Here is a 21,505-nt window from a genome sequence, read left to right as displayed (position 1 = left end):
CTCGGGTGCTGCGGCGGCGGCTGCGCAGGGCGCTTAGCACGGCCTCGGCGGCTGCGAACGGACACCTGGTGCCGCCCTCGCCCGCGGCGGGGCAGGGGCGCCGCGCTTTGTCCGGGGCTGAGCGGGTGCGCCCGGCCCCGGCGGCGCCCGGCCCAGCCAAGCCCAACCCAGCCCAGCGACCGGCGGCTCTCGGGGCGTCTCCTGGCTCCGGCGGCCTGGGCAGCGCGGGGAGCGTGAATGAGAGTTTGCTCCGATTTACGAGCAGGGTGAGTGCCCCGCCGTCCTCCTCTGAGGTGGGGTTGGGGAATAATAATAATATGTTTTAATTTTGTTTTTTTTTTTTTTCCCCCCCGAGCCTTTTCGCTGTCAGTGCGAAGCTGACCTCTCCGCGGTCCCCGCGGTCTGGGGGACAAACCCGCCCCCTCACCTCGGGGTCGGGCTGCGTGCGGGGCGCTGTGTCTCCGCCGGGCCCGGCAAAGCTGAGCCCGCTGGCCCCCACGTCGGGAACCCTCGGGAAGGGGTTGCTGCTCCCATTCCCTCTGTTGCCTTTTGTTCGGCTCTCCCGGGGCTGGAGGGCAAGGGGGCGGTCCGGGGGAGGCTGTGAGGCGAGCCCGCGGGGAACTCGGCGGATGCCTCAGCCGTTCAGGGCCTTCATCTGTTGGAAGGAAACGCGAGAGCCTCCTCGTGGGCCCCCGGGGTGTCCGGCGGCCTCCTTCGCTCCTCCCGGGGCGGGGATCAGCTCCGCTCTCCTACCCGCGCCCCTGCGGCACGGAGGAGCCGTGCTGGGCCGCGGGGACAGGTGAGCACCGCCGCCGCCGGCCGTCCAGGGGAGAGGGAGGCGGGGCCGGGAGACACCGGCGGTGGTAAACACGGCCCGGTCAGGGTGAGCTGTAAAGGACACGTCCCAGTGTGCGAACGCTGCTCATCCTGGGTGGTCTCTCTCCAGTTGTTGTCTCGGGGACCGTGTTGTGGCTGCTGGTACGCTGTCTCTGCTCTTTCTCCTCACGCTGCCGTGTAGCTGGCTCTGATCGTGGTAGTATTTCCTCCAGCTGCTTGTAGGGATCTCCCTTGGCGAGGCAGGAGCAGTGCGAGCTGCATCCTTCCCCTCCTTTTCCTCCTCCTAACGCCCAGCCGGGGTGGCATCTGGGCGGCATACGATTTGGAACGAAGCCCAGGGAACGTTGTTTCTGTTGTGAGGTTTGCTTCCACAGCTTTAGCTGAGCCTGGCCGAACTGGGGGCTGGCCACACGCTCATATTCAGTAGAAGCCAGCAATGTACTGATCCGTTAAAGTGTGCAGTGTTTGGATGCATCGTGATGAGAAGCAATGAGGCACAGCAGTGTTGGAGGAGCAGGAGCAGAGAAATGCTGCTGGAGAGCTTACTTTCAAAAAGACTCAGGAGGATGGCAGAGCCGTGGTGCTGGGTAAACAGCTGTTTCACAGTCCAAGTTGTCAACCTGGCCTCCTGCAGAAAAGGTCTGATAGATGTGCACATATTTTGTGGCCTTCTGTGGGTCATCACTGGGCTTAAATGTGTGTGGGGGGTAAAGAGGAAAATAACAGCTTTTTTTGGTCATGTTTTTATGTTGTGCTTTGTTATTGCAGCTGCAGAGCTATAGGATTGACTAGGTATGGAATTGTTAAGCTTGTGTGAATGTGGAATGAATGATGGACATGTTCTCGGGTATCACATTTCCAGTGGTGGTTGAGGTGTGGGTGGGAAGAGGAAATATTTAATAAAATAAGGGGGGATTCTTTCCAGTCCTAGTCTATGTTCTTCTGAAGCTGACTTCTAAACTACTAGCTATGAAACTGATGACATAGAATATTGATGGTGTTATGATACCAAATTGTGCCAAAAATCCCTGAAAGCCTGAGTTATGTTTCACTGTTTCTCATAATGGTGGCCACAAGTATGTTTGGCTCATCCCTCTGCTATAATAAAGCTGGTTTTGGGCTGAGATGCCTGACTGAATTGAAGGTGAGCCATGTCGTGTTTCCAGCTCTGCAGGTAGGCTCTCAGAGATGGTTTTGGCTGGTGGCAGTGGGACTAACCTGAACGAAAGTGTCTAATGGGACTAATGGGCTTGTGTATTTTCTTTTTTAACTGTGGCACTAGTGGGACCTGCTCTGCTCAGCACGTTCTGGGTTACGGGGTGGCTGTTGAGTGGTTCTGGGGAGGCTGCTGCTGCTTGGATGCATAGGAGATGCTCCTTGGCACGGTACAGCTTCTGCTCTGGGTGAAGCCATCGCCGCGGCTTTGACCGCTCTCCTGGCCCCCTGCGCGCCTTGCTGGCATCGCAGTGTCCCGGTGACCTGACGTCAGTGCTTGTGGGGGAGGGAGGAATTAAGGGCAGCAGGTGGGAAAAGCTTGTCCTGGCTCTTCTGTTTGCTGGGACCCGGCCTCAGAGGGACTGACAGGGGAGAATCCTGACTGAGGAGGCGAAATCGAGGGACTGGCACGCAGCCTGCTGTCTTCCTAGCTGGAAACTAGTTCCTGGTGATTTATGTCAGGTAGACGGTGCAGAAGCAGTTCCCTGGCACTGCCCCTTTCTCGTCCTGCTGGTGTATGATAGTAGAAGCTTTTTGGAACTGGAGGGAGGATATTGGATGCCAAAGAGATGCAATATTGTTTGAAACCTTGGGAAGAAACCCACAGAACTTTCATATTTTATTTTGGTAAGGGAACTTCCGCAATGTTTGAGAAATGATTAGTGCAGCTGTTAAAGGACAAATATACTGCTGGGGAATGGAACATTGTGGGTACATATGATGTACATACGTGTGATGGCTACATAAATGTGTTATGCCTTCAGCATCCTTCTGATGCTGAAGTATTCACTCCTTAATACAAAGACTTCAAAGATAAGGAGGAGCATTGACTGCTTAATCCCCATAGTGATGACAGATCTGTTGGAGATTTAACAAAGACCCCGTTTGACCTCATTTTGTCTGCTGAAAATGTTTGGTTTTTGACTCAGTCACCACCAAATCCATAGGGATTCTTGAAGATATGGGACTGTCTTTTGTCACATGTGGTCCCATTAACAGTTTTATGGTGAATATCTTTTTATTTAAGGAGTAATAGATCCCATTTCCTGATGTTTTGTTTTTTACAGGTCTGGAAAATAAATGCCATTCAGGGATGTTGAGTCAAAGGCATGCACCTTGCTGAATTTTTTTGTTTGTTTAAAGATGTGTAGCCATTCAGTAGCCTGTTCCAGTCTTTTCCTCCCTCTCCTTACCCCCAGTAAGACTTAGAGTGAAACTCTCTAACTTTGAAGTCCCTAAAGCCCTGTCCATAAGTTCTGGATGTTTTTTTGTTCACCTGAATAGTGTGGTTTCTTTCAGACTGTAAATCTTCGTGTGTTGACTCAACTGAAAGAGCTGCCATCTGATGCAAACAAAAAATACTGCATTTGTGGTTAGAAGAGCTCTTGCTGGTTTTCCCTTCCTCTTTTTAACCTGCTGTCATTTCTTCTGGTACATGCTCTGATAGCAGTAAATTTAATTCTGTGACTTACAAGACCAGACCATCAGAGGTGCTTAAATGATTAAAGATGCATTTTTTTCTTCTGAAGGCTAAGATTCCCAACCTGTTCAGTTGTGTTTGGAAAATCCGTTCCATTTGCGTCTTGGTTCACCATATGTGTTTAACTGTATGTGTTGCTGGTGTTAATGAGGAAAAAACCCTCTAGCAGTATTTTTTAAACATGCCTTGAGAATACTTAAAATCATCTCTTTTAGTTTAAAAGCTGCATCTTAATGGAAATTGAAATTCCATGTATTTGCAGCTTCTTAAAATCCCATAATACAGCAATTACGCATAATACCAGCTAATATAGCAAGTTCTTTGTAATGGTCTGTGAAGAGCATGTGACCTGTTCCACATACACGTGTTAACAAGAATGTGACAAGTTTTACCATAGAACTTGCTCTGGGTGTCTCATCCATGACTGAAGAGAGCTATTATTTTTATTTCAGAAAATCACAGAGTAGTTGAGGTTGGAAAGGACCCTCCGGAGGTCATCTGGTCCAGCCCTTTTCTTGAGCAGCTTCATGTAGAGCTGGTAGCCAGACAGCTTTTGAACCTCTTCAAGTATGGAGACTCCACAACCTCCCTGGATAACCTGTAGCAGGGGTCAGTCACCCTCCCAGTGAAAAGGTGTTTCCTGTTGTTCAGAGGGAACCTTCTGTGGTTGAGTTTGTTCCCATTGCCTCTGGTTCCATCACTGGGCACCACTGCAAAGAGCCTGGGTCTGTCCTTTTTGTCCCCTCCTTTCAGGTGTTTGTAGGCACTGATGAGGTGCCCTTGAGCCTTCTCCAGGCTGAACAGTCCCAGCTCTCTCAGCCTATTCTCACAAAGGAGATATTCCCTTGTGGCCCTTCATTGGACTCTCCCCAGAATGTTCTTGTCTGTCCTGTACCAGGCTCCCTAGAATTGGATGCAGTACTCCAGCTGTGGCCTCCATTTCCCAATATGCTGTTAAACCAAGAAACTTCTAAAGTAAATTTTGAGTTTTTTCTTTTGTGGTTTTTTTTTAGGATGCAGGTCTGCGAGGTCACTTTGGTTCTTTAAGGCACTGATGCAGCTTCTCAGAGCACCTTTGGTCTTCCACAGGAGCTGATGTTCCTTGTTAAAAAACCTCAAAACACTTCAGCCTTTTCCTGATCCCATCTATGCAGGCTTTGACAGGTTTTTTTGACCTGTGATTAAGGGTTTTGTGGCTAGCTTTGCTGGCTACATGTGCCTAATAATCGTAACCATTAGATGCTGAGTCACAGGGGTACGTGTGTTTCTTAGTTTTTTGTTCATAGGGACTGCTGACTGAAACAGCTCATTCCAGCCAAGAGTGAATGCTTCCTTGTGTCTGTGAGGGCACATCCAGTGGTGGGCTTCAGAGCCTCCACAGCTGCCAGTCTGTGCTGCGCTGTGCTCTGTCAGGGCTGACCTGCTGGCTCCACGGGCACTTTCTGTGTTGCTGTGTTTCCCTTGTGACGTCCCTGAAGGTGACTGTGTGTCTATAAACCAAGCTGACTGAAGTTCTGATGCTTCCTTATTCTGCCACAGCTCTTCTGTATACTTACAAGAGTACCTCTGTAGTCAGTGTTAAATATAGAATTTGTAAACAGGGTTTTCATTTTTAGGTCAACATTTCAGGTGCAGAAGAAAACTGCTGGTGTAATGCTGGTGACACTGTGCATGGATAGGAGAGAAATAAGAAAACAAGAAAAAAAGGAATAAGGCGTGAAATACTACTTTATTCTTGGGATTATCATAGAATCAGAGAATAATTTGGGTTGGAACCACTAAAGGTCATCTAGTTCAATCCTCTGCAGTAAGCAGGGACACCCTCATCTAGATCAGGTTGCTCAGAGCATCATCAGGCCTCACCTTGGGTATCTCCAGGGCTGAAGCCTCAGCCAGGGAAGAGACTCTGATTTCTTGACCACTGAGTGTCCCCTCCTCTATATCCAGGTGTGTGTAGTTGACTAAGACATTTTTGTAAGGATCTTAAATAAAATGGCAAAATTATGTGGAAAAAGAAGTTAGTGGTTGCTTGCCACCTTTGTCCAAATACAGTGGTTAATTTCACAATTTTAAATTTCCGGAGTGCTCCCTTGAAAGTAACTGCAAAACATGAGAGGTCTATACTTACCTCAATTAAAGAGAATGAAGCCGTGCCTCCATGCTGGCCTGATATATGCAATTAGTGACTGAGTGCAATTAGTTTCCAACTGCTAAAACTGACTTATCAGAGCTCTTGATAGAACTGTCAGGAGTTTGTTTTAGGATCTGGCATTACCTAATGCTCGGCATTTTTTACCATGTAAAAGACATCTGTTCGTTCAACATTTATTTCAGATATTGGTTACTTACATACAGAATACTTTGAATTCACTGGTTTGGAAACCAACCCGTTCTTGGAGACTGAAAATTAGTACCAGGTTTTTCAATGAAGGCTACACAACCATCTTCACATGCTCAAAGCAGGATTTATTTCATGACCTGAATTTTATCATTAGCTTAAATTTTGAAAAGGGCTTCCTTAATTTAGAAATGTATATGTAAAAAAACTTATTAAAAGAATTACAACTGTAGAGCCATCCTCAGAAAAAAATCCTCCAGCCTCTCCCTGTGAATTTTACTACCTGAGGCTCCATGTTTCTTCTACATACAGGAAATGGTTTGTATGTTTTTCTTCCCCTTTCTCTGGATCTCATCTTTGCATTCCCAGGTGTGCACAGTGACTGCATTTTAAAATAACTTGCTGCACTTTTCAAGGTTACCAGCATGTTGTAGTTCCCAGGGAAATGTAGCAGAGCTACAGAGAAGTGTGTGAATTTAAATTTAAGGAGTGTCACAGCCATAGGGGTGGGAAAATGTGAAGCTGCTAGAGAAGAGTATCTTGCAATATAGTTTGAAGGCCATACATAGCCCCTGATCTGTGTTACAAGCCTTGAGAAGGATATATTTTTTTCCTCTTGCTTTTTGTAGAGGCACCTGATGTCTGTACCTGTACAGCTTCAGGGTCCCTCCTGGTTATGTTAGGATTGATGTGGGTGTCTAAACCTTGTAATTTAGATCAGAGTCTAGTGAGCCATACAGCTGTGTGCTTTGGGCACAAGATGCTTTCCCAGATGTTTGTGGTAGTGTGGCAATTACCAGCATCAGGGTTTGTTCTATGGGCAGTGTACTGCCAGAAACTGGACACTGAGTCATAAACTGAGTTTGTGACTTCTGGACTGGCTGGAGGGGGTAGCACACCTAATTCAAGACTTAGAGGTCTGAGCAGAAGACGAGACCAGACTGAAGATACTCATAACCCTGTTCTGGGGGTAAAGGAACCAAAAGTCAGACTTTGAATGTTTTGTAAGATGCCCAACTGTTGCACCCAGGTACTTGCATTGCAATGGAAAAAAAATAGCATGTTCAGCACCCAAAGGTGAAATGCTTCTTACCTTCAGTGACATGTTCTTTCCACTTAACGTGGCTCTCAATGAATACCTCTTTAGCTCCCTGATTCAAAATCAAGCTGCAAGATGTTCTGTAGTCTGGGATCCTACCTCTGAACTAGCTTTTGGGTTTGAGGCTTCCTTCATCTTCCCTCTTGCTCACCTTTTTCCTGAGAGACTTGCCAGCACATGCCACCCTTAAAGATTCTGGCTGCTCCCTCTTAACTGTGTGTAGCCAAGAGGTTTGGTTTCCAGCAGCTGCCATCCTGTTTGCATGGGGCAAAGGTGGCTGTGAAGCCTGGGACCTGAGAGCAGCAAGACATCCAAAGCATTGTTGTCTGACTAATATGAGGGTGACTTTGGACTGTGGTCATCAGGTAATAGTGAAAACCATCTCCTTAGACAAGTTAGTGTTGTGTCAGCTTGCAAGGATCATATAATGAGAAGTCTAAGAGGAGTAGAATAAGAAGACTGTTCTAGAGAACACAGTGAGGAAAAAGTTAAGGAAGGAGAAAAAAGTTTGAGGCTGGGCGAGACATATACTCAGTGGTAAAATGTCTGACTTTATTCATCAGCAGTACAAAGTAAACATGGCATCATGATAAGGTGGATTGTTTTAAAAGCAAGATATAATAAACAAAGACCATGGTCTTGCTAGCTACAGATGTTGCTTAGGGCACTTTCCCACTATAGAACATCCTGGGTAAAGGCAAGGGCTGATAGAATACATAATCTCTTTGTTCAGAACAGGTGTCCTCCAAATTCCTTACTATCTTTTCTGGTGATGAGCCTTGCCTCATCTTTTTTTTTTTCTGGCAGCAGGCCTTGCCTTGCCTCTATCTCTGTTCGGCCTTGCTTGTATCATGGGACCCTGCTTTTTCTCTAGCTCTCAGGTCTCTCAAATTATCGAGGTGGCCCTCCAAGCTTTAACTATGTTCTTTTTGTAGTCTCACTTTTTAAAACATTAAACAATTTCTAGGCATTTTTCCAGTTTGATTAACTTTATAATTCCTTGCACTACTGCAGTGCTTTTATCCAAGATCTCCATGCATCTCTTAAAGGCTAATCTACAAAGCAGCCCAAAAGATATTGCCGAGTGTCTGAGATCACCTTCTGTACAAAATGTAGTGCTCTGTGGGATCATGCATTGAGGGATGTCCTTCCCAGCAAGCCATGGAACATCTCTCTGGACATACTGGTCCTTTAAGAGAACTGCCAGCTGCTACAGGGTGCTGAGCTCCCAAGATTATCTTCAACTGTAAGAGCTTCTGGAAACTTGCAGTGATTAAAACTAACCTCAGTAGTTTGCAAAATGCTGCAAAAATGAGGACTGTGGTCTCTTCCAGATTATCTAGAACTATTTCTGCTTTATTTCAGAGAGACATTTTGAATATAAAGCTGTTGATGTTTATAAAAGGGACTGGACCTATTTTGGAAGATCCTGCTTTCTCTCCTCAGCAGAGTTGCTTATGGAACTGATGAATACACATTCAACAGCTCTTATTATGACTTTGGTTAGGGGAGTAACCAGCCAAAGTGAAATAGTTCTGAGTTCCCCAGAAAACTGTATTAGGAAACATTTTTACAGCAAATACACTTTTTCTAGAGCTACTTCAGTTTTTTTTCCTATTTCTTCCAGTAGCAACCTTTCCCCAGCTTGAGGGTTTGCCAACAACAATTTCCTCTAACACTGGGTCACTTAGCCCTCTACAACACACGTCAAAAACAAGTGAAGCATAAATATAATTTCTTGGAATGTTTTACAGAAGGAAAAGCTTACTTTGCTTAGCAGTTTGAATTTGCCTGGTGAAGCTCTCTAGCCCTCAGCAGTCTGTTAAAGCAGAGTAGGGTCAAGAATGTGCTTTTTTGAATGAGAAACACTGACAGCCATTCTCAGTCGGGTTTTCCCCATGGAACATCAGTCTGGATATGAGCAGTGTCTCTTTAGGTTTTCACTTGGATGCATATAGGTGTCCTTGTTGAAGGCTACAGAGTCGATTCAAAACTCATTTTCTGTTTTGTGGTTAGTAGTTTGAAATTGCATATTTTTTTTTCTTTAGAGATAAGCCTTAAGTATTAAGCTGTTGTCTGTGACTCATTAGTCTGCTGTTGGTGACAACTGATCTTTGTTAAATCATGGAAAATCCGTGCAACTTGTATTTCCTATTGTCTGAAGCAATCTGTATCTGTTTATCTTACCCTGAGGGTGGCTTTCTCAGCTGGCTAAAAGTTCATCATAGAGAAGTACAACAGACCTTACTCATTTCACAAAAAATTTCGTATGTATATTTAATGATGGAATGATTGTGTTAGGTGGGTTGTTTTGTGCAAGTAGTGGACTTGCACAAAAAAAGAGGAGTGTCTGTTTGCATAAAGGTGATGGTTTGATTTCTTGATTTCTTATCTCTTTTTGAAAGCTCCAGCTGAACCAAATGTTGGTAGTTACATAGACTGGTATTTTCTAGAGCTTTTTTAGATTCAGCTATTCAATTGCTATGAAGTTAATTCTGTATTCTTGTAAAAGTAAGAAAAGTAGGTGAAGACAGATATATTTATTGGAAATACTAGAAAGGGGTTGGACTCTGAAAATGACTGATCGCAGGTTGCTCATTATCTGAATATAGAGATAATAAACTGTGTTTAGGGACCAAATTTGTTGTTGGTGCATGGAGGAAGTGCCAGGCACAAGCTCTTGAAATAGATTAGCTAGAGATGTGCAGATTTTATTTCTTATAAGTTGATAATAATTTGAAAGATATTATTTTTTTTTCTGGAATAAAAATTGAAGAGTAGATTCAACTCTTAAAGTGAAAGTTGAAATGTATGAAATGCATAAAGCTAGGAATATGGTATTGTCACTGGGGTGTTGGGGAGAGCAAAGCCTGGCAAGGTGGAAAGGACATTTTGCCTGGTAGCCAGTCTGCTTAAGCAAATACCTTTATTGAAAGGTTTTTGACTGTGTGATGTTCAGTACTCCTTTCATTCTTGAAGGGAGACAGCTTGTGCCATCCCCCATGTACTCTTGTTACACACCCTCTGTGTAGGAACTCCAGTATGAAATGGTCTGACCTCTTTTGTAGCCTAATTAACATACATCAAATCAGAAGACCTTTTTTTTTTTTTTTGTATGTTTGTGAGCTCTTTGTCAAAGGTCTTAGGACTGGTTAAACATAAATTCAACTCAGTTTCCCATTCTAATGTTTGTTGTGATTCCTGGGTACTCAGAAAGCTTTCCACACGTTGGAAAAGAATCTCTGATTTCAGAAAGCTTGCTTTCATGTCCTCAGGGTTGAGTGGCTACCTCTCTGAAGGAGAAGGTTCAGCATGACATGTTTTTCAGGCTGTGTGTTGCACTCCTGCCCTGACTTCTATGGGGTGCTGTGGTGCATCAAAGTTGAGTGCAGCAATAAAACCTCAGAGAAGTCCTTGATTAACACTGCTGTTTAGTGTCTGAAGTCTTTGTACGGGTTTGGCAGGAGTGTTGGTAGGATATGAACTGTTGCTTTATTGTGTATTTTTATTTTCACCCCAAAGACAGCCTGTTTCTGTTTCTTGTCGTGTCATTTTCTATGACTTGGCTCCTGCTTAGAACAGACTCCCATTTACAGCCATCGAAGTCCCTTCTCAAGTTTAGTCAGCCTGCCTCTGTCCTGCATCTGGATGAAGGCACTAGATGCCTACAGCAAAGAAATCCAAATATGTCATCATTCTTTCTTTTTCTGTTTTTCCTTTCACCAGAATTTGATGCTCTGTAGTTTATTTCTGGATACATGTGGGAGCCTCTTAGAATCCTTAAAATATTCAAGAATAATGTGGTATAATGATTTGGTTTATCTTATAATTTTTTTGTTTGTTTCATTGCGTTGATGGCAACTATATAAGCAAATAAGTGGCTTAAGGGAGTCCAGTGCTGGTGGTTCACAACTGGTGGTTCAGTCGTGTCCTGTGGCCTTCAGGACGCCTCTGTTATTAATGCAAAAAATCTCAGAATTCCAGGTTTCCATGACTTTGAGAGACTGTATCTTCTAAAATGTTTCTATAGTGTAAACAAACCAGAATTTGAGCTGGGCTGGTAACTGAGCTTGAAAAGTGAAATCCATGGTTTAGTTTTTAAAATTTCTGAATTTAAATATGTGAATAGTAATGAATTAATTTGGAATTAATTAGAGCAGTAAGAAGTCCTGTTAAAGAGGACCACAGAGTGTCAAAAATGTTTCTCTCTGCTGTCATCTTATTCCTTCCCACAGATATTTTTAGGCAGTGTTCAGGAGGTCTTTTGGAAATCTGTAGGCGTTTTCTGGGTTTCAGATGGTGACATTGCCTCTCATTTTTGCCCTGAGGCACAACTGGCTTCTATCTGTCTTTGACTTGAAAAACAAACCACTTAGCAGGAGTGGTTGGTGGAAGACAGGTGATATCTTTACAGAAATCACTCTGGTGAATTTACAAATATTCGAAATAGCCACAACTGAGCTGCTTTTACAGTGGCTTGTGGGGCAGGTGGGGATGTGTGAGAACTCCCTGTCCTTTCCTTCCCCACCTCAACCATATCTGCTCAGAAATACCCTGAGTGCACATGCCTAATTTTCTAAAAGTGCTTTGACCTTTGGACCTTTGTCATGCTAACTGAAGTATCACCATGGCATAAACCCCTCAGCTCAAGTTGTGTAGTTCTGGCCCTCATCCCAGCCTCAGAGGCAGATGTAAATGCCATCCTGTTTCTGGCTTTTAAGTTGCTTTGTCTGATTGAAATGATGACTGAAATAATCTAATTTCTCCTCCCTTGGTTTCTTCACTTTGTTACTGAGCTCTCCATCCTGCTACCTTTCTGCTAATTTAAATGTACTTCAACTCTGAAGGCTCAGTGATGGGCCAGGTAGCTGCCATTAGATTTGTATCATTTTAGCAGCCTGACAGACTGCACAGTGTGTTTGTGACATTTTAAGATGAGAAAATACTTTATTTTGAAACAGAGCATGCAAAAAGCATGGTAGATCAGAATACTGATATAGGCTTGGTTAATAAGCTGAAGAGCTGATACCTTAAGTGCAAACACCATTGGATTCATAGGTTAACCCACATTTGGGATCAAAAAAAAACCAAACTTGAAGAGACCTTTTTTTTCCCTGCCTCTTTCTTGTTTCCAGTACCTCCCATGTTGAAACACAGTGGAAAGCTTGCTAATACAGCTCTATGTAGAGAGGAGCTGGTCTCTCCTGAGAGAAATGCCACTTAGCAGGTGATGTTGCCAGCAGCAGGTTCCCCTCAGTAAAGGAGGGGAGCTGGGTGGGTTTATTTAAAGACTTGCTCTAAGGTACCTTGTTCCAGTTGCTTCAAGCAACTTCAAAAATGTAGTTGTTGATTCCTTTGTATATTTGTTTTTTGCTATCTGCAGCTGGGGTAATAAGATATAACAAGCACTATTAAAATGCTGATTTCCTACAAATATGGCCAAATCAGTAAGAACTGGCCTTATTTATAGTAATAGCCTTAGATGGCTGGTTTACTTGTTAGGAAGAAGCTTTGTACTTTTTCTTAAAGACTTATGTAATACATCCTTTCTGCGATTTCTTGAAATGTTGCAAATTTTTGTTTGGGTTTCCGCAACTCTCACATGCTTTGAGGCAGCCTCAAAACTGCTGATAGCAATTTTGGCTGTGCATCTCCATTATTCCCCTTTCCTTTTTCCTTCGGTCACACGTGCAGCCATGTACACCCAACTCTGTGAGTATGGAGACAAGTGGGTTACCATTGCTGGCTGGAGTTCTTTTGCAGCAGTGATGAATTATTTTGGTTTTGGCTGCAAAATGAAATTGGTTTCATGAACTAATGAGATATGTGAGAAAAAACAAGAATACATGGCAAACATAAATGGAGTAACATCTTTTTTCTTCTTTTCCTCCCTTGTGTTTCCCTTTGATTATCTGACCTGTAGGCTGTATCATTCTTTCTGAATTTATTTCCCTTCCCATGACAGATCCATGCTGTTGTCCCCCAGCTATAACTAACTGCTGGTGGGATGAAGGGACAACTTCTGCTCAGCCCCAGTTGTCTGTATAACCAGTAACAACTGCCAAGCATGTGGAAGCCTTTTCCTGGGCTGAACTGCTGTCCATCTTCTGTCTTCTACTTAGAGCAGTGAGAAGAATCACTAGATTTGGCTTTTTTAGCAGCAGTTGCTGTTATGTCATACCAAAGGATATTGGGAAAGTGTGTGGAGGAGATGCCTAGACCACATGTGCTCCTTGGGAGCATCAGGTTTAATAGCAAAGATTTTAGTTTATTTTTACTGTTCAAAGTATGTTAAAATCAACACATGAAACAAAGCTCTGCAGTTATGGCAGAATTCCCAGGTGTTTCACTAAACCAAAGAGTTAATTTGCAGGATTGTGGTAACATTCCTTATGGCCCCTCAGTTTCTCCTAGGCTTGAATACTCTGCTGCCTGGTGTGGCTATACAAGCTTGTTTTTTTGTATTTGTGTTATTGTTATGGGTTTGGGTTTTGTTTTGTTTTATTTGTTTAATTTTATTTATTTTTTTAAATTTAGTATTACTATTGTAACTATGGGAAGAAAGTGCAGATATTCTGCCTACCGAGGGAATGCTGCAAGTCTAAATGTGAGGGAATAGGGGAATTTGTTCCTGTGCTGGAGATCCCCTTCAACATCAGGGCCTTTCAGTCTTAAGCCATAATTTGATTCTGTTAAGAGGAGTGAGTTAACTAGCCAAATTATTTCAGGAAGTAATTGCAGTCCAGAAATCAAAACTGTCTTTTGGGTACTGTGATTCAGCTCTGTTTATAGCAAATGTGCCAACAGTGCAGATGGACTCAGTAAAGGGTTGCTCTCTGAAGAAATGTAGGAGTGGTCTGGGATACCTAGAGGACAAGTTTGGTGCTTTCCTGTGTCACGCAACTTCCTTTGCTATTTCCAGACCGCTTCATGGAGAAAAATATCCCTCTCATCTTCTGACTAGCTCTATGGGTAGGATGGAGGAGGCTGTTTTCCAGTGTGCTGCTTTCCAGGAGAGCTGCTGTTCACATTCCTGTTGGTCTGGTGAGAGCTTGACCTTGAGTTTTTTTACCCTGTGATAAGATTTCAAGAAATAGTTAACAGGACTTTTACAATGACTTCTATATATGGTCTTGCCCTATGTGAAACCCTAACAAGTAGCTACACTAGTAGCTTGGCACTGAGGTGCACGTGAAGTGTTGCTCAAATGTGCAAGGTGCCCACGTGTGGCACTGTGGGTGTTTGTTGGGAAGGGCTGGGGCAGGCTTCTCCTTCAGCCATGGGCTGCATACTCTCAGCTGTGTTCAGTGCAGATGTGTGGAGGTCAGAGATCTGGATTGTTGATACAGGTGTTAGCTGTATCCTGCTTTAGAAGTCTGTGTCTTAGTTACCTTTTTCTCTTGTTTTTCTCTTTTTTTTTTTTTTTTTTTTTTTTTTTTAATGAGTAGCAAGGTCAGTTTTTCATTAAAAAAAAAAAAAAGTAACACAGTAATTCTTCAAATCCAGACCATGTTATATACACTTGTTCTGTTTCTGAAGGTGTCTGGGTGGGCTACAAGCAAATGAAATACTTTCCCACTGCTGATAGTCCTTTAAAAGAAATATCTGCTAGGTCCAAGACATTCTGCATAGACCTTGGAAGGCTCTTCTCAGTGTCCTTCTCTATGCCTGGATTATGGTTCATTTCCCGAGTGGTTTGGGTTTCTTTTGGTTTGGTTTTGGGTTTTTTGGTTTGTTTGTTTGGTTTTCTTTGTTTGTTTGGGGTTTTTTTTGTTGGTTTTTGTGGAAGCATTTTTGGTTGTTGGTTGGTTGGTTGGTTGTTTTCAGCAGTACCCCCATTCCTTAGTTTATCTGTACTATACAAAGATGATTAGCATGCAGTTGAGATTATGAAAAACTTGGTCAGTGTTGAACAGGTATAACTGTATTGGTCTCAATAACGTGGTATTTTTACTTGAAGGGATATAGTTGAAATTCTTCAAGGCTGGCAGGGCTCACACCTTCTAAACAGTTTAGTGGTCACTTTCCATAGTAACACTTACTAGTCTGAGTAAGATCTTCCATGCTAGTATGTATACTTATGAATTTAAATGTTTTTTCTGAAGCAGATTGTAAGAGGCTTACTTTATTCTGAATGTTGTGGCAAGCTAGGCATCTTGCACTTGGAACAGTGGAAGGGGAGATACATGCATTGATAGCCTAATCTTAACCTGTGTTGGTTGTCTCCTGTGCTTCCCTCCCCATGCATCACCCCCATGACATTTTGTTTTCATAGGTGGGAGTTGTGGAGCTTGCTTCTGGCACTGCTTCTGCCCCTGTGCCCCAGCTTCTTACTTGGTTGAAGCCCAACCAGGCTGGAGCTGCCTGAGCCTTCTTACCGATGCGGAGGCTTGTGCTGAGCTGGTGATGTTCATCTTCCTGTCTTTGCCCTCAGCTCCCCTGACTAGCAGACAAAATTCAGAGTGAGGAAGCAAAAAAAAGTCTTTTGACCATGCTGAGCTGTGAGAAGCTCATCCCCCATTCTTCAGAGGAGGGACTGGAGCTCTGGTGTGGGACTGATTTCTGAAATATGCCTCACGATAGTTTCATAAACACTGTCAGGGTGAGGCTTTGCAGTTGTTGAACCTGATTTAAGTGCAGGTGGCTGCTGTAAAAGGGTATTTTCTCCCTCTGCCCACGACCAGAAACACTTTCTGTGAGGGAGGCATGACAGCTGTAATTGCATAGCTGGCTGCTTCCATTAGACTGACTGCCAGAAAACAAACAAAAATTAGTTGTATCAGCAACGAGCTGATAACTTCAGGAGTGGTCAAGTGACATGAAGTCCCTGGCATGACTGAAATGGGGTTTCTCCCTTTGGTGTCAGGCTGTGTTAAGTGCACTTCGAGCTTGTCTGGGATCAGGATGGCAGCAGGGATGATGGGGATGACATGAGGGGGGAGTAAGTAACTTCCCAGTGAGTAACTGGGAAGGTAGGGGTTCACCTGGAGGTTGACAGGCTTTTTCTTACTATCCCGACATGCTGCCCCTGTCACAGGATATCTGCCAGGCAGAGTAGCTGGCAAACACCAATGCTGAGCATCTGTATGCTGCCCTGTGACTTGAACTGCTGGGCCCTCCAGCCCCTGCATGCTGCTCCAGCTCCTCTCTGCAGGCAAAATCATCTTGCAGATTTTGGTGATGCTCTTTAGATGGCATAGTAAATGTTTAACCTTTTTTTTTCTTCTAGTTTTTCTTTTTTTTTTTTTCCCATGTAGGCGTCTTGAAGTGAAAATGAGCTTTCTTTTCCTGTTCTGGGAGTTAAAATCCCCAGTTTGCCAATTTACAGGGGAATTAATTTGACAAAGCTTGCTAATTTTAGGTTTCATAATGACAGAGACACAGAGGTGTGTAGGGTGTCAATGTGTTTGAAGAAGGGGTGTGGTTTTTTGAGGTGTGATGTTTCCTGTGTGATGTCAAGTGGAAGATTTAAGTACAAAGTACAGCTCCCACAGCTACTCAGCTGCAAGTCACTGCCCTTGGTTTCTTTCTTGACATACTGCTACATACCTGTGTGGTTTGGAGTTTTAATAGCCCCGCCACCCACAGTCTTTCAGGCATGATCAAGCCAAGGCCTCTCAGTTTCAGCTGGTTTGGGCACTGTCCCTAACAGTGGGAGCAGCAGCTCCTCTGTCTCTGTCCTTGTGTAGTGTCACTGAAGGTGCCCTCTCCTGTGGCTTGTTGAAGGGCCTGTCCCCAGGCAGTTGAGGGATTAAGGCTGATGCCTTACACAAGTCTGAATCTTTGCAGAGACTGACCAGATCATGTGGGGGATCTCTGCCTTAAAATGTTTGCCAGATGTGTCTGAAATAACCTCTGGCTGAGGCAGGTGCACGAGAGAGCCCTCCAGCCCCATGCTGCTGTGTTCTGTCTCTCCCCTCTTTCACCAGCCCCTCCTTTTTGCAGCATCCAAACTGAAGGTTTTGAATACAAGTCACTTTCATTGTACAGCCCCAGTTCTTCTCCCAGGCAGCTTCATGTTATGAGCTGAACAACACATTAATCTCTTTTGAGGTAAAAAGTAGATTTTAGCATACTGCATATTCATGAAGCTGCGTTACGGTTGCTGTGACAACCTCACCACTGGCAGTCAAGCTCAGTATGCGGAACTTCTGTTTCCAGTCCCTGCCTTGTATCATAGTGCATGTTACACAGCTTTCCACATTCTTTCTTCCACTTTTCCCCTCAGTCTGTGGACAATTTAAGCTGTTTCAGAGTCGATGCTTAATTAATAGCAGCATCTATTTAAGCCTGCAACACTGAAGCACAACTTCTTGATCATTTCTGACTCCTGTCAATCAAGTGTTGCTTCTGCCAGCAGTCCTTAATACAGAGGAGATGATTCTGGTGAGATTTTCTTTCTTCATCTCCCTTGAAACTCAAGGGAAAAATAAATCTGAATTTCTAAGCATAATATTTTCCCACACTGTAGGTAGCCAGCTAGTAGCTTCATCTCTCGTGAAAAACCACCCAACAAAATCTATCCCACAAATCTATCCCTATCCAGTCTTGGTGAGACACTTGAACAGATTACCCAAGGAAGTGGTGGGTGCCCCATTCTTGGAAGTGTTCGAGGCCAGGTTGGATGAGACTTTGAGCAACCTGGTCTAGTGGGAGGTCTCCCTGTTCCATGCAAGGGGATTTGGAATGAGATGGTCTTTAAGGTCCCTCCCAACCCAAGCCATTCTATGATTATTATTCTATGATATGATATACTCTATTCTATCTCTAGAATTTTAGGGACTCCTGACCCTGAAACAGAGCTTTTTGTAAGTATTCAAAAAAACAGAAAACAGTTTGCTCTGTAGATGCATTACATCATATTATGATCCTGGGGACAAGGGTGATGTAATCACAGGAAGACTTTACCAGACTGTGATGCTAAGGTGGTGACTAATTTCAGGATGAACCTGTGACTGATTGAGTGTGAGGAGAGCTTAGCTCTGAAGGTCAAACCCCACGTGTTTGTTGATGTAGGAATCGAGGGCAGTTGTGCAATGCTTGTAACTTTTAGAGTGTGTAAGCTGCTCTTGGCCACTCCAGCCGGATGTTTGGCCCATATTGCTGGTTTTTGTTTTCCAGTGAGAAATAATGACATCATTCTGTACAGAGACTCTGTTGCGTAGTCTTGGGTGATACAAGTCTTACATGGGTGCTGTTCATGAAAGGGCTGTGTTGAGTCAGATTTGTGTCCCTTCTGTGCACTGAAGTGCCTTACTGAGTTGAATTTAATGTAAAGTTTTCTTGAAAGATGTCAACTTCATCTCTACAAAACTATTCCCTCTTGCTCAAGTAGACACTGTGGGTACGGTTTGGTGTTCTTCACAGATCTGAGCCTTCTGGAGAACAATTTGTTAGAAGTGTGTGCTCAGGGGAAAGAAAAGCCAAGCAGACAAGAAGTTCTCAAGTGCAGTCAGTTGATCTTTCTCTGGTTGGTTTCTTAAATATTAATAAGTACAAAATGTTCAGACAGTGACTTGATGAGATTCTGTCCACTAAAGTGATAAATTGTGGGGAAAAATTATGTAGCAAGAGCGAAGTTTTTGCACAGAGCAATGTAGGGAGCGGACCACAAGTCTGTGGTACACTTAGATGTACTCACTGAGGTTTCCAGGTCTAGTTAGACATGTACATAGAAAACCACACCAAACTTTGTTTTCAGTATCATTTGGTATGCGGATGGCCTGAGTGTGTCTTGCTGTGTTTGTGCTTTCCTGTCAAGTCTTTTAGGATAAGACACAGGAGCACTTCACTAAAGAGGTATCCTGATACCAATCCTGATACTTTCCACTCCCTAAATTTGCACATCCTTCCCTCACAGTAAGATTGAAACCTCTTGGTGTTGACACCATATCTGTATGTGTTGACCCTCACATAGCCTGGCTTTTCTTGGGTTCCAGAGCTCTTACCTTGGATTTATGCAGAAAGACATTTTGAAATTGAAAGGAGGATGTGAAGGAGATGGGGTGTTATGATGAGAACTAAGGGTATACTAGATTTCCTTCAACTGCAATGTCATCTTCATGAAACACTGTTCTTCTAGCAAAAGAAACACAGGTACTTTAGAGATTACTTTCCTATGTCGTAGTCTAGTATGGCCTTTTTGACCCAAGATGAAATTAATCCATGATGTTTTAGTGAAGTTTTTTGTTGCTTTTTTTCCTCTAAGATCCAGATGAACACTTGCTTAGGTGATGCTCTTTGACTTTGTGTGTATTTTGTTTGCATTTTGTTAATAGATAAGCAAAACTGAATTGCTGTGTTGTGAAGCTAAGTCCTTTCTCTGACGAAGCACACATGAAGATTTAGTTGTTCGGTCTCTGCCTGTATTCTGATTCAGCATATTCTTGGGTAACAAACAGCTGCAAGAGCAGAAAACCAAAACCTAGAAGTGACTTGTAAAAGACTCTGGGACAAGTTAAGGCAGACTTCAGACAGCAGCAGTGCATTGAGTGCTTCTTTCCCTGAGTTTCCTCCTCTCTTCTGCATCCCAGACTTGGTTTTCCTCTATTTAGCATAAGCGTGGTATGTGTGCATATGTTGGTTTTGAGTCTTTATATATTCATTTAAACTGAATGTCTAACAGTTATTTGGGGGTTAATTGAGGGTTTTCATATTAGATCCAAAGAAAGCAGTCTCTTCTCTGCCCCTCTGTGAAAATAATAAAACCTCCTGAGCCTTAAAGTATTTGCTTTAGCATCTAGATATTAATGACAATGAAAAAACCTCACCTTTAAAGATTATTTTACTTTGGTGAAGGGTTTTCTTTTGGATTTTGTTGGTTTGATTTGGTTTTTTTAAGTGTGGAAATTATAGACATTTTTCACAAATCAAGCTCTGTATACATAAGCTGTTGCTTGATTTTTTTTTTTTTTTTTTTTTTTTTTTTACTAAATGGTTTGGTACTTAAGGATAACATTTACAGGCTGCTGTTTCATTTGCTGATTTGACCCTCTGCTACTGCAATGAGAGAAATAAAAGCCACCATCTTAAAAACCTCGAGTGCCCGAATAGCCTTGTTTTGTAAGCATGTTACTGTAAAATACCCCTGCTCCCTATGACAGAAGGCCTGTGAGTATTATTAGATCGGCTGAGGTGCAAGGAAATTGGACCCAAATCAGTCTTGCAGAGTCAGCATCTGCCTTTCTGTGCTCTGTAGCACTTTTCTGTTACAGTGCTGAATTTGGGAAAGGTCTCTTGACGCTTGGTACAGTGTCTGTATATAGAAATAAACATGATAGGGCAGGATTAATTTGATTTTATTTTGCTTAAGTTAATTTGCAAGCATGATACCAGTCTTAATTCTTATTTATAGTTTGTTGTATAGTAATGAGAACAGTTATCCTCACATGTATGTCAGGAGTTGGGAAATAAGTGTTTACAACACATGGAGTTAAAATGGTTATATTTTTATTATAGTATAATAGTATTTGTTTATGGTTAGGTTTAAATCAGAAAGAGATGGTGGTCTATGTCCCATCCCTGAGCTTTGCATGTGCAAAGCTGCATGTTTGTTTTGCTGTTGTTATTAGAAACACCCCAAAACTTAGAGCTGAACTAGCTGAGGCCACAATGTGGATAAGTAGTTGGGAGTGCATTAGAGGATGAATAGTGATGATGATAAAGAGGTTTTGATATTTAGCTACTGTATTTTACAATAAAGCTAATTCTAGGCAAGATGCTGGTCTTGCCAGCATCTAAAGAACCTTTAGATCTTGCATCTAAAAAACCCCAAGAATTTCTTTGAGTTTATCTAAATTTCATACAAGCCACTTGGAATGCAAAATCTCTGAGAAGCCTTTTTTCTAGTGAGTCTGAAACTGTTGAAATGTCACTCTATTTATTGATTATCACGGAAAAAAAACCCTACAAACAAGCCTGAAAAATCTTGCTAGTTATAAGAACAGGCTGCTAGTATAAAAATCCCATCTTAGAGTGCTCATTTGGCTGGAGGCCAGATAATGAGTTTCCTTAGGAGCTTGTTGGCAAGCTCAGGTTTTTGCCTGGGTTAATCTAATGTAAGTAATCTGGGAGCCTGGTGCACTCAAAACAATTTTTAGACAAAATGATCTTACTCTTTTTAAACCATAACTGAGAAGATATTTTTATATAACAGCTTTTTGTATTGGACTTGAAAGTGCCTAGGAACATCCTTCTTTACTATTTCCTCTTTTAATGGTCAATCTACTGAATAATACTTTAAAAAGTATTGGTACTGATGACATCCCTCTTTAGTAGCCTCTGTGTTGGAGAATTTATGCTAACTCTGTTCAGTGGAGTGATCTGCTGGTGTTTGAAAGAAAGGTTTACATTTTTAAAAGACCACATGGTAACACACTTAAGAGTAGCTACATCAGCTTAAATGGTGAAAATATATTAAATGTATTGTTCAGGGGTGCATCTCTTGGCCAGAATATTCTGTGACTAGGGCTGAAATGCATGAACCATTCTGAGAGGAGCCTGGAGTTAAATACTTGGTGTTCTCAGATGGTGTCCC

At 42.9% G+C, this 21,505-nt stretch overlaps 1 protein-coding gene across 7 annotated transcripts in view; it reads left to right on the top strand.

Moving 5' to 3' along the window:
- Positions 1-40: 40 nt before the first annotated feature.
- The window catches only part of GRAMD4 (GRAM domain containing 4), a 74,413-nt gene continuing 52,948 nt past the window's right edge, over positions 41-21,505 (top strand). Inside the window, exon 1 of one of the 7 annotated variants that reach the window (XM_071733845.1) lies at positions 41-266. In XM_071733845.1, coding sequence (XP_071589946.1) covers positions 238-266 — 29 coding nt within the window. In that variant the 5' untranslated portion in view covers positions 41-237. Of the gene's footprint in view, positions 800-896; positions 979-21,505 lie in introns of those variants that run through there. The other 6 variants (XM_071733839.1, XM_071733843.1, XM_071733840.1 and 3 more) reach the window with 6 other exon arrangements.

Source organism: Heliangelus exortis, chromosome 1 (assembly GCF_036169615.1).
Source record: "Heliangelus exortis chromosome 1, bHelExo1.hap1, whole genome shotgun sequence".
Taxonomy (NCBI): domain Eukaryota; kingdom Metazoa; phylum Chordata; class Aves; order Apodiformes; family Trochilidae; genus Heliangelus; species Heliangelus exortis.
Note: the sequence above shows the minus strand (reverse complement) of the source record. Positions and strands in the feature narration are given on the sequence as shown.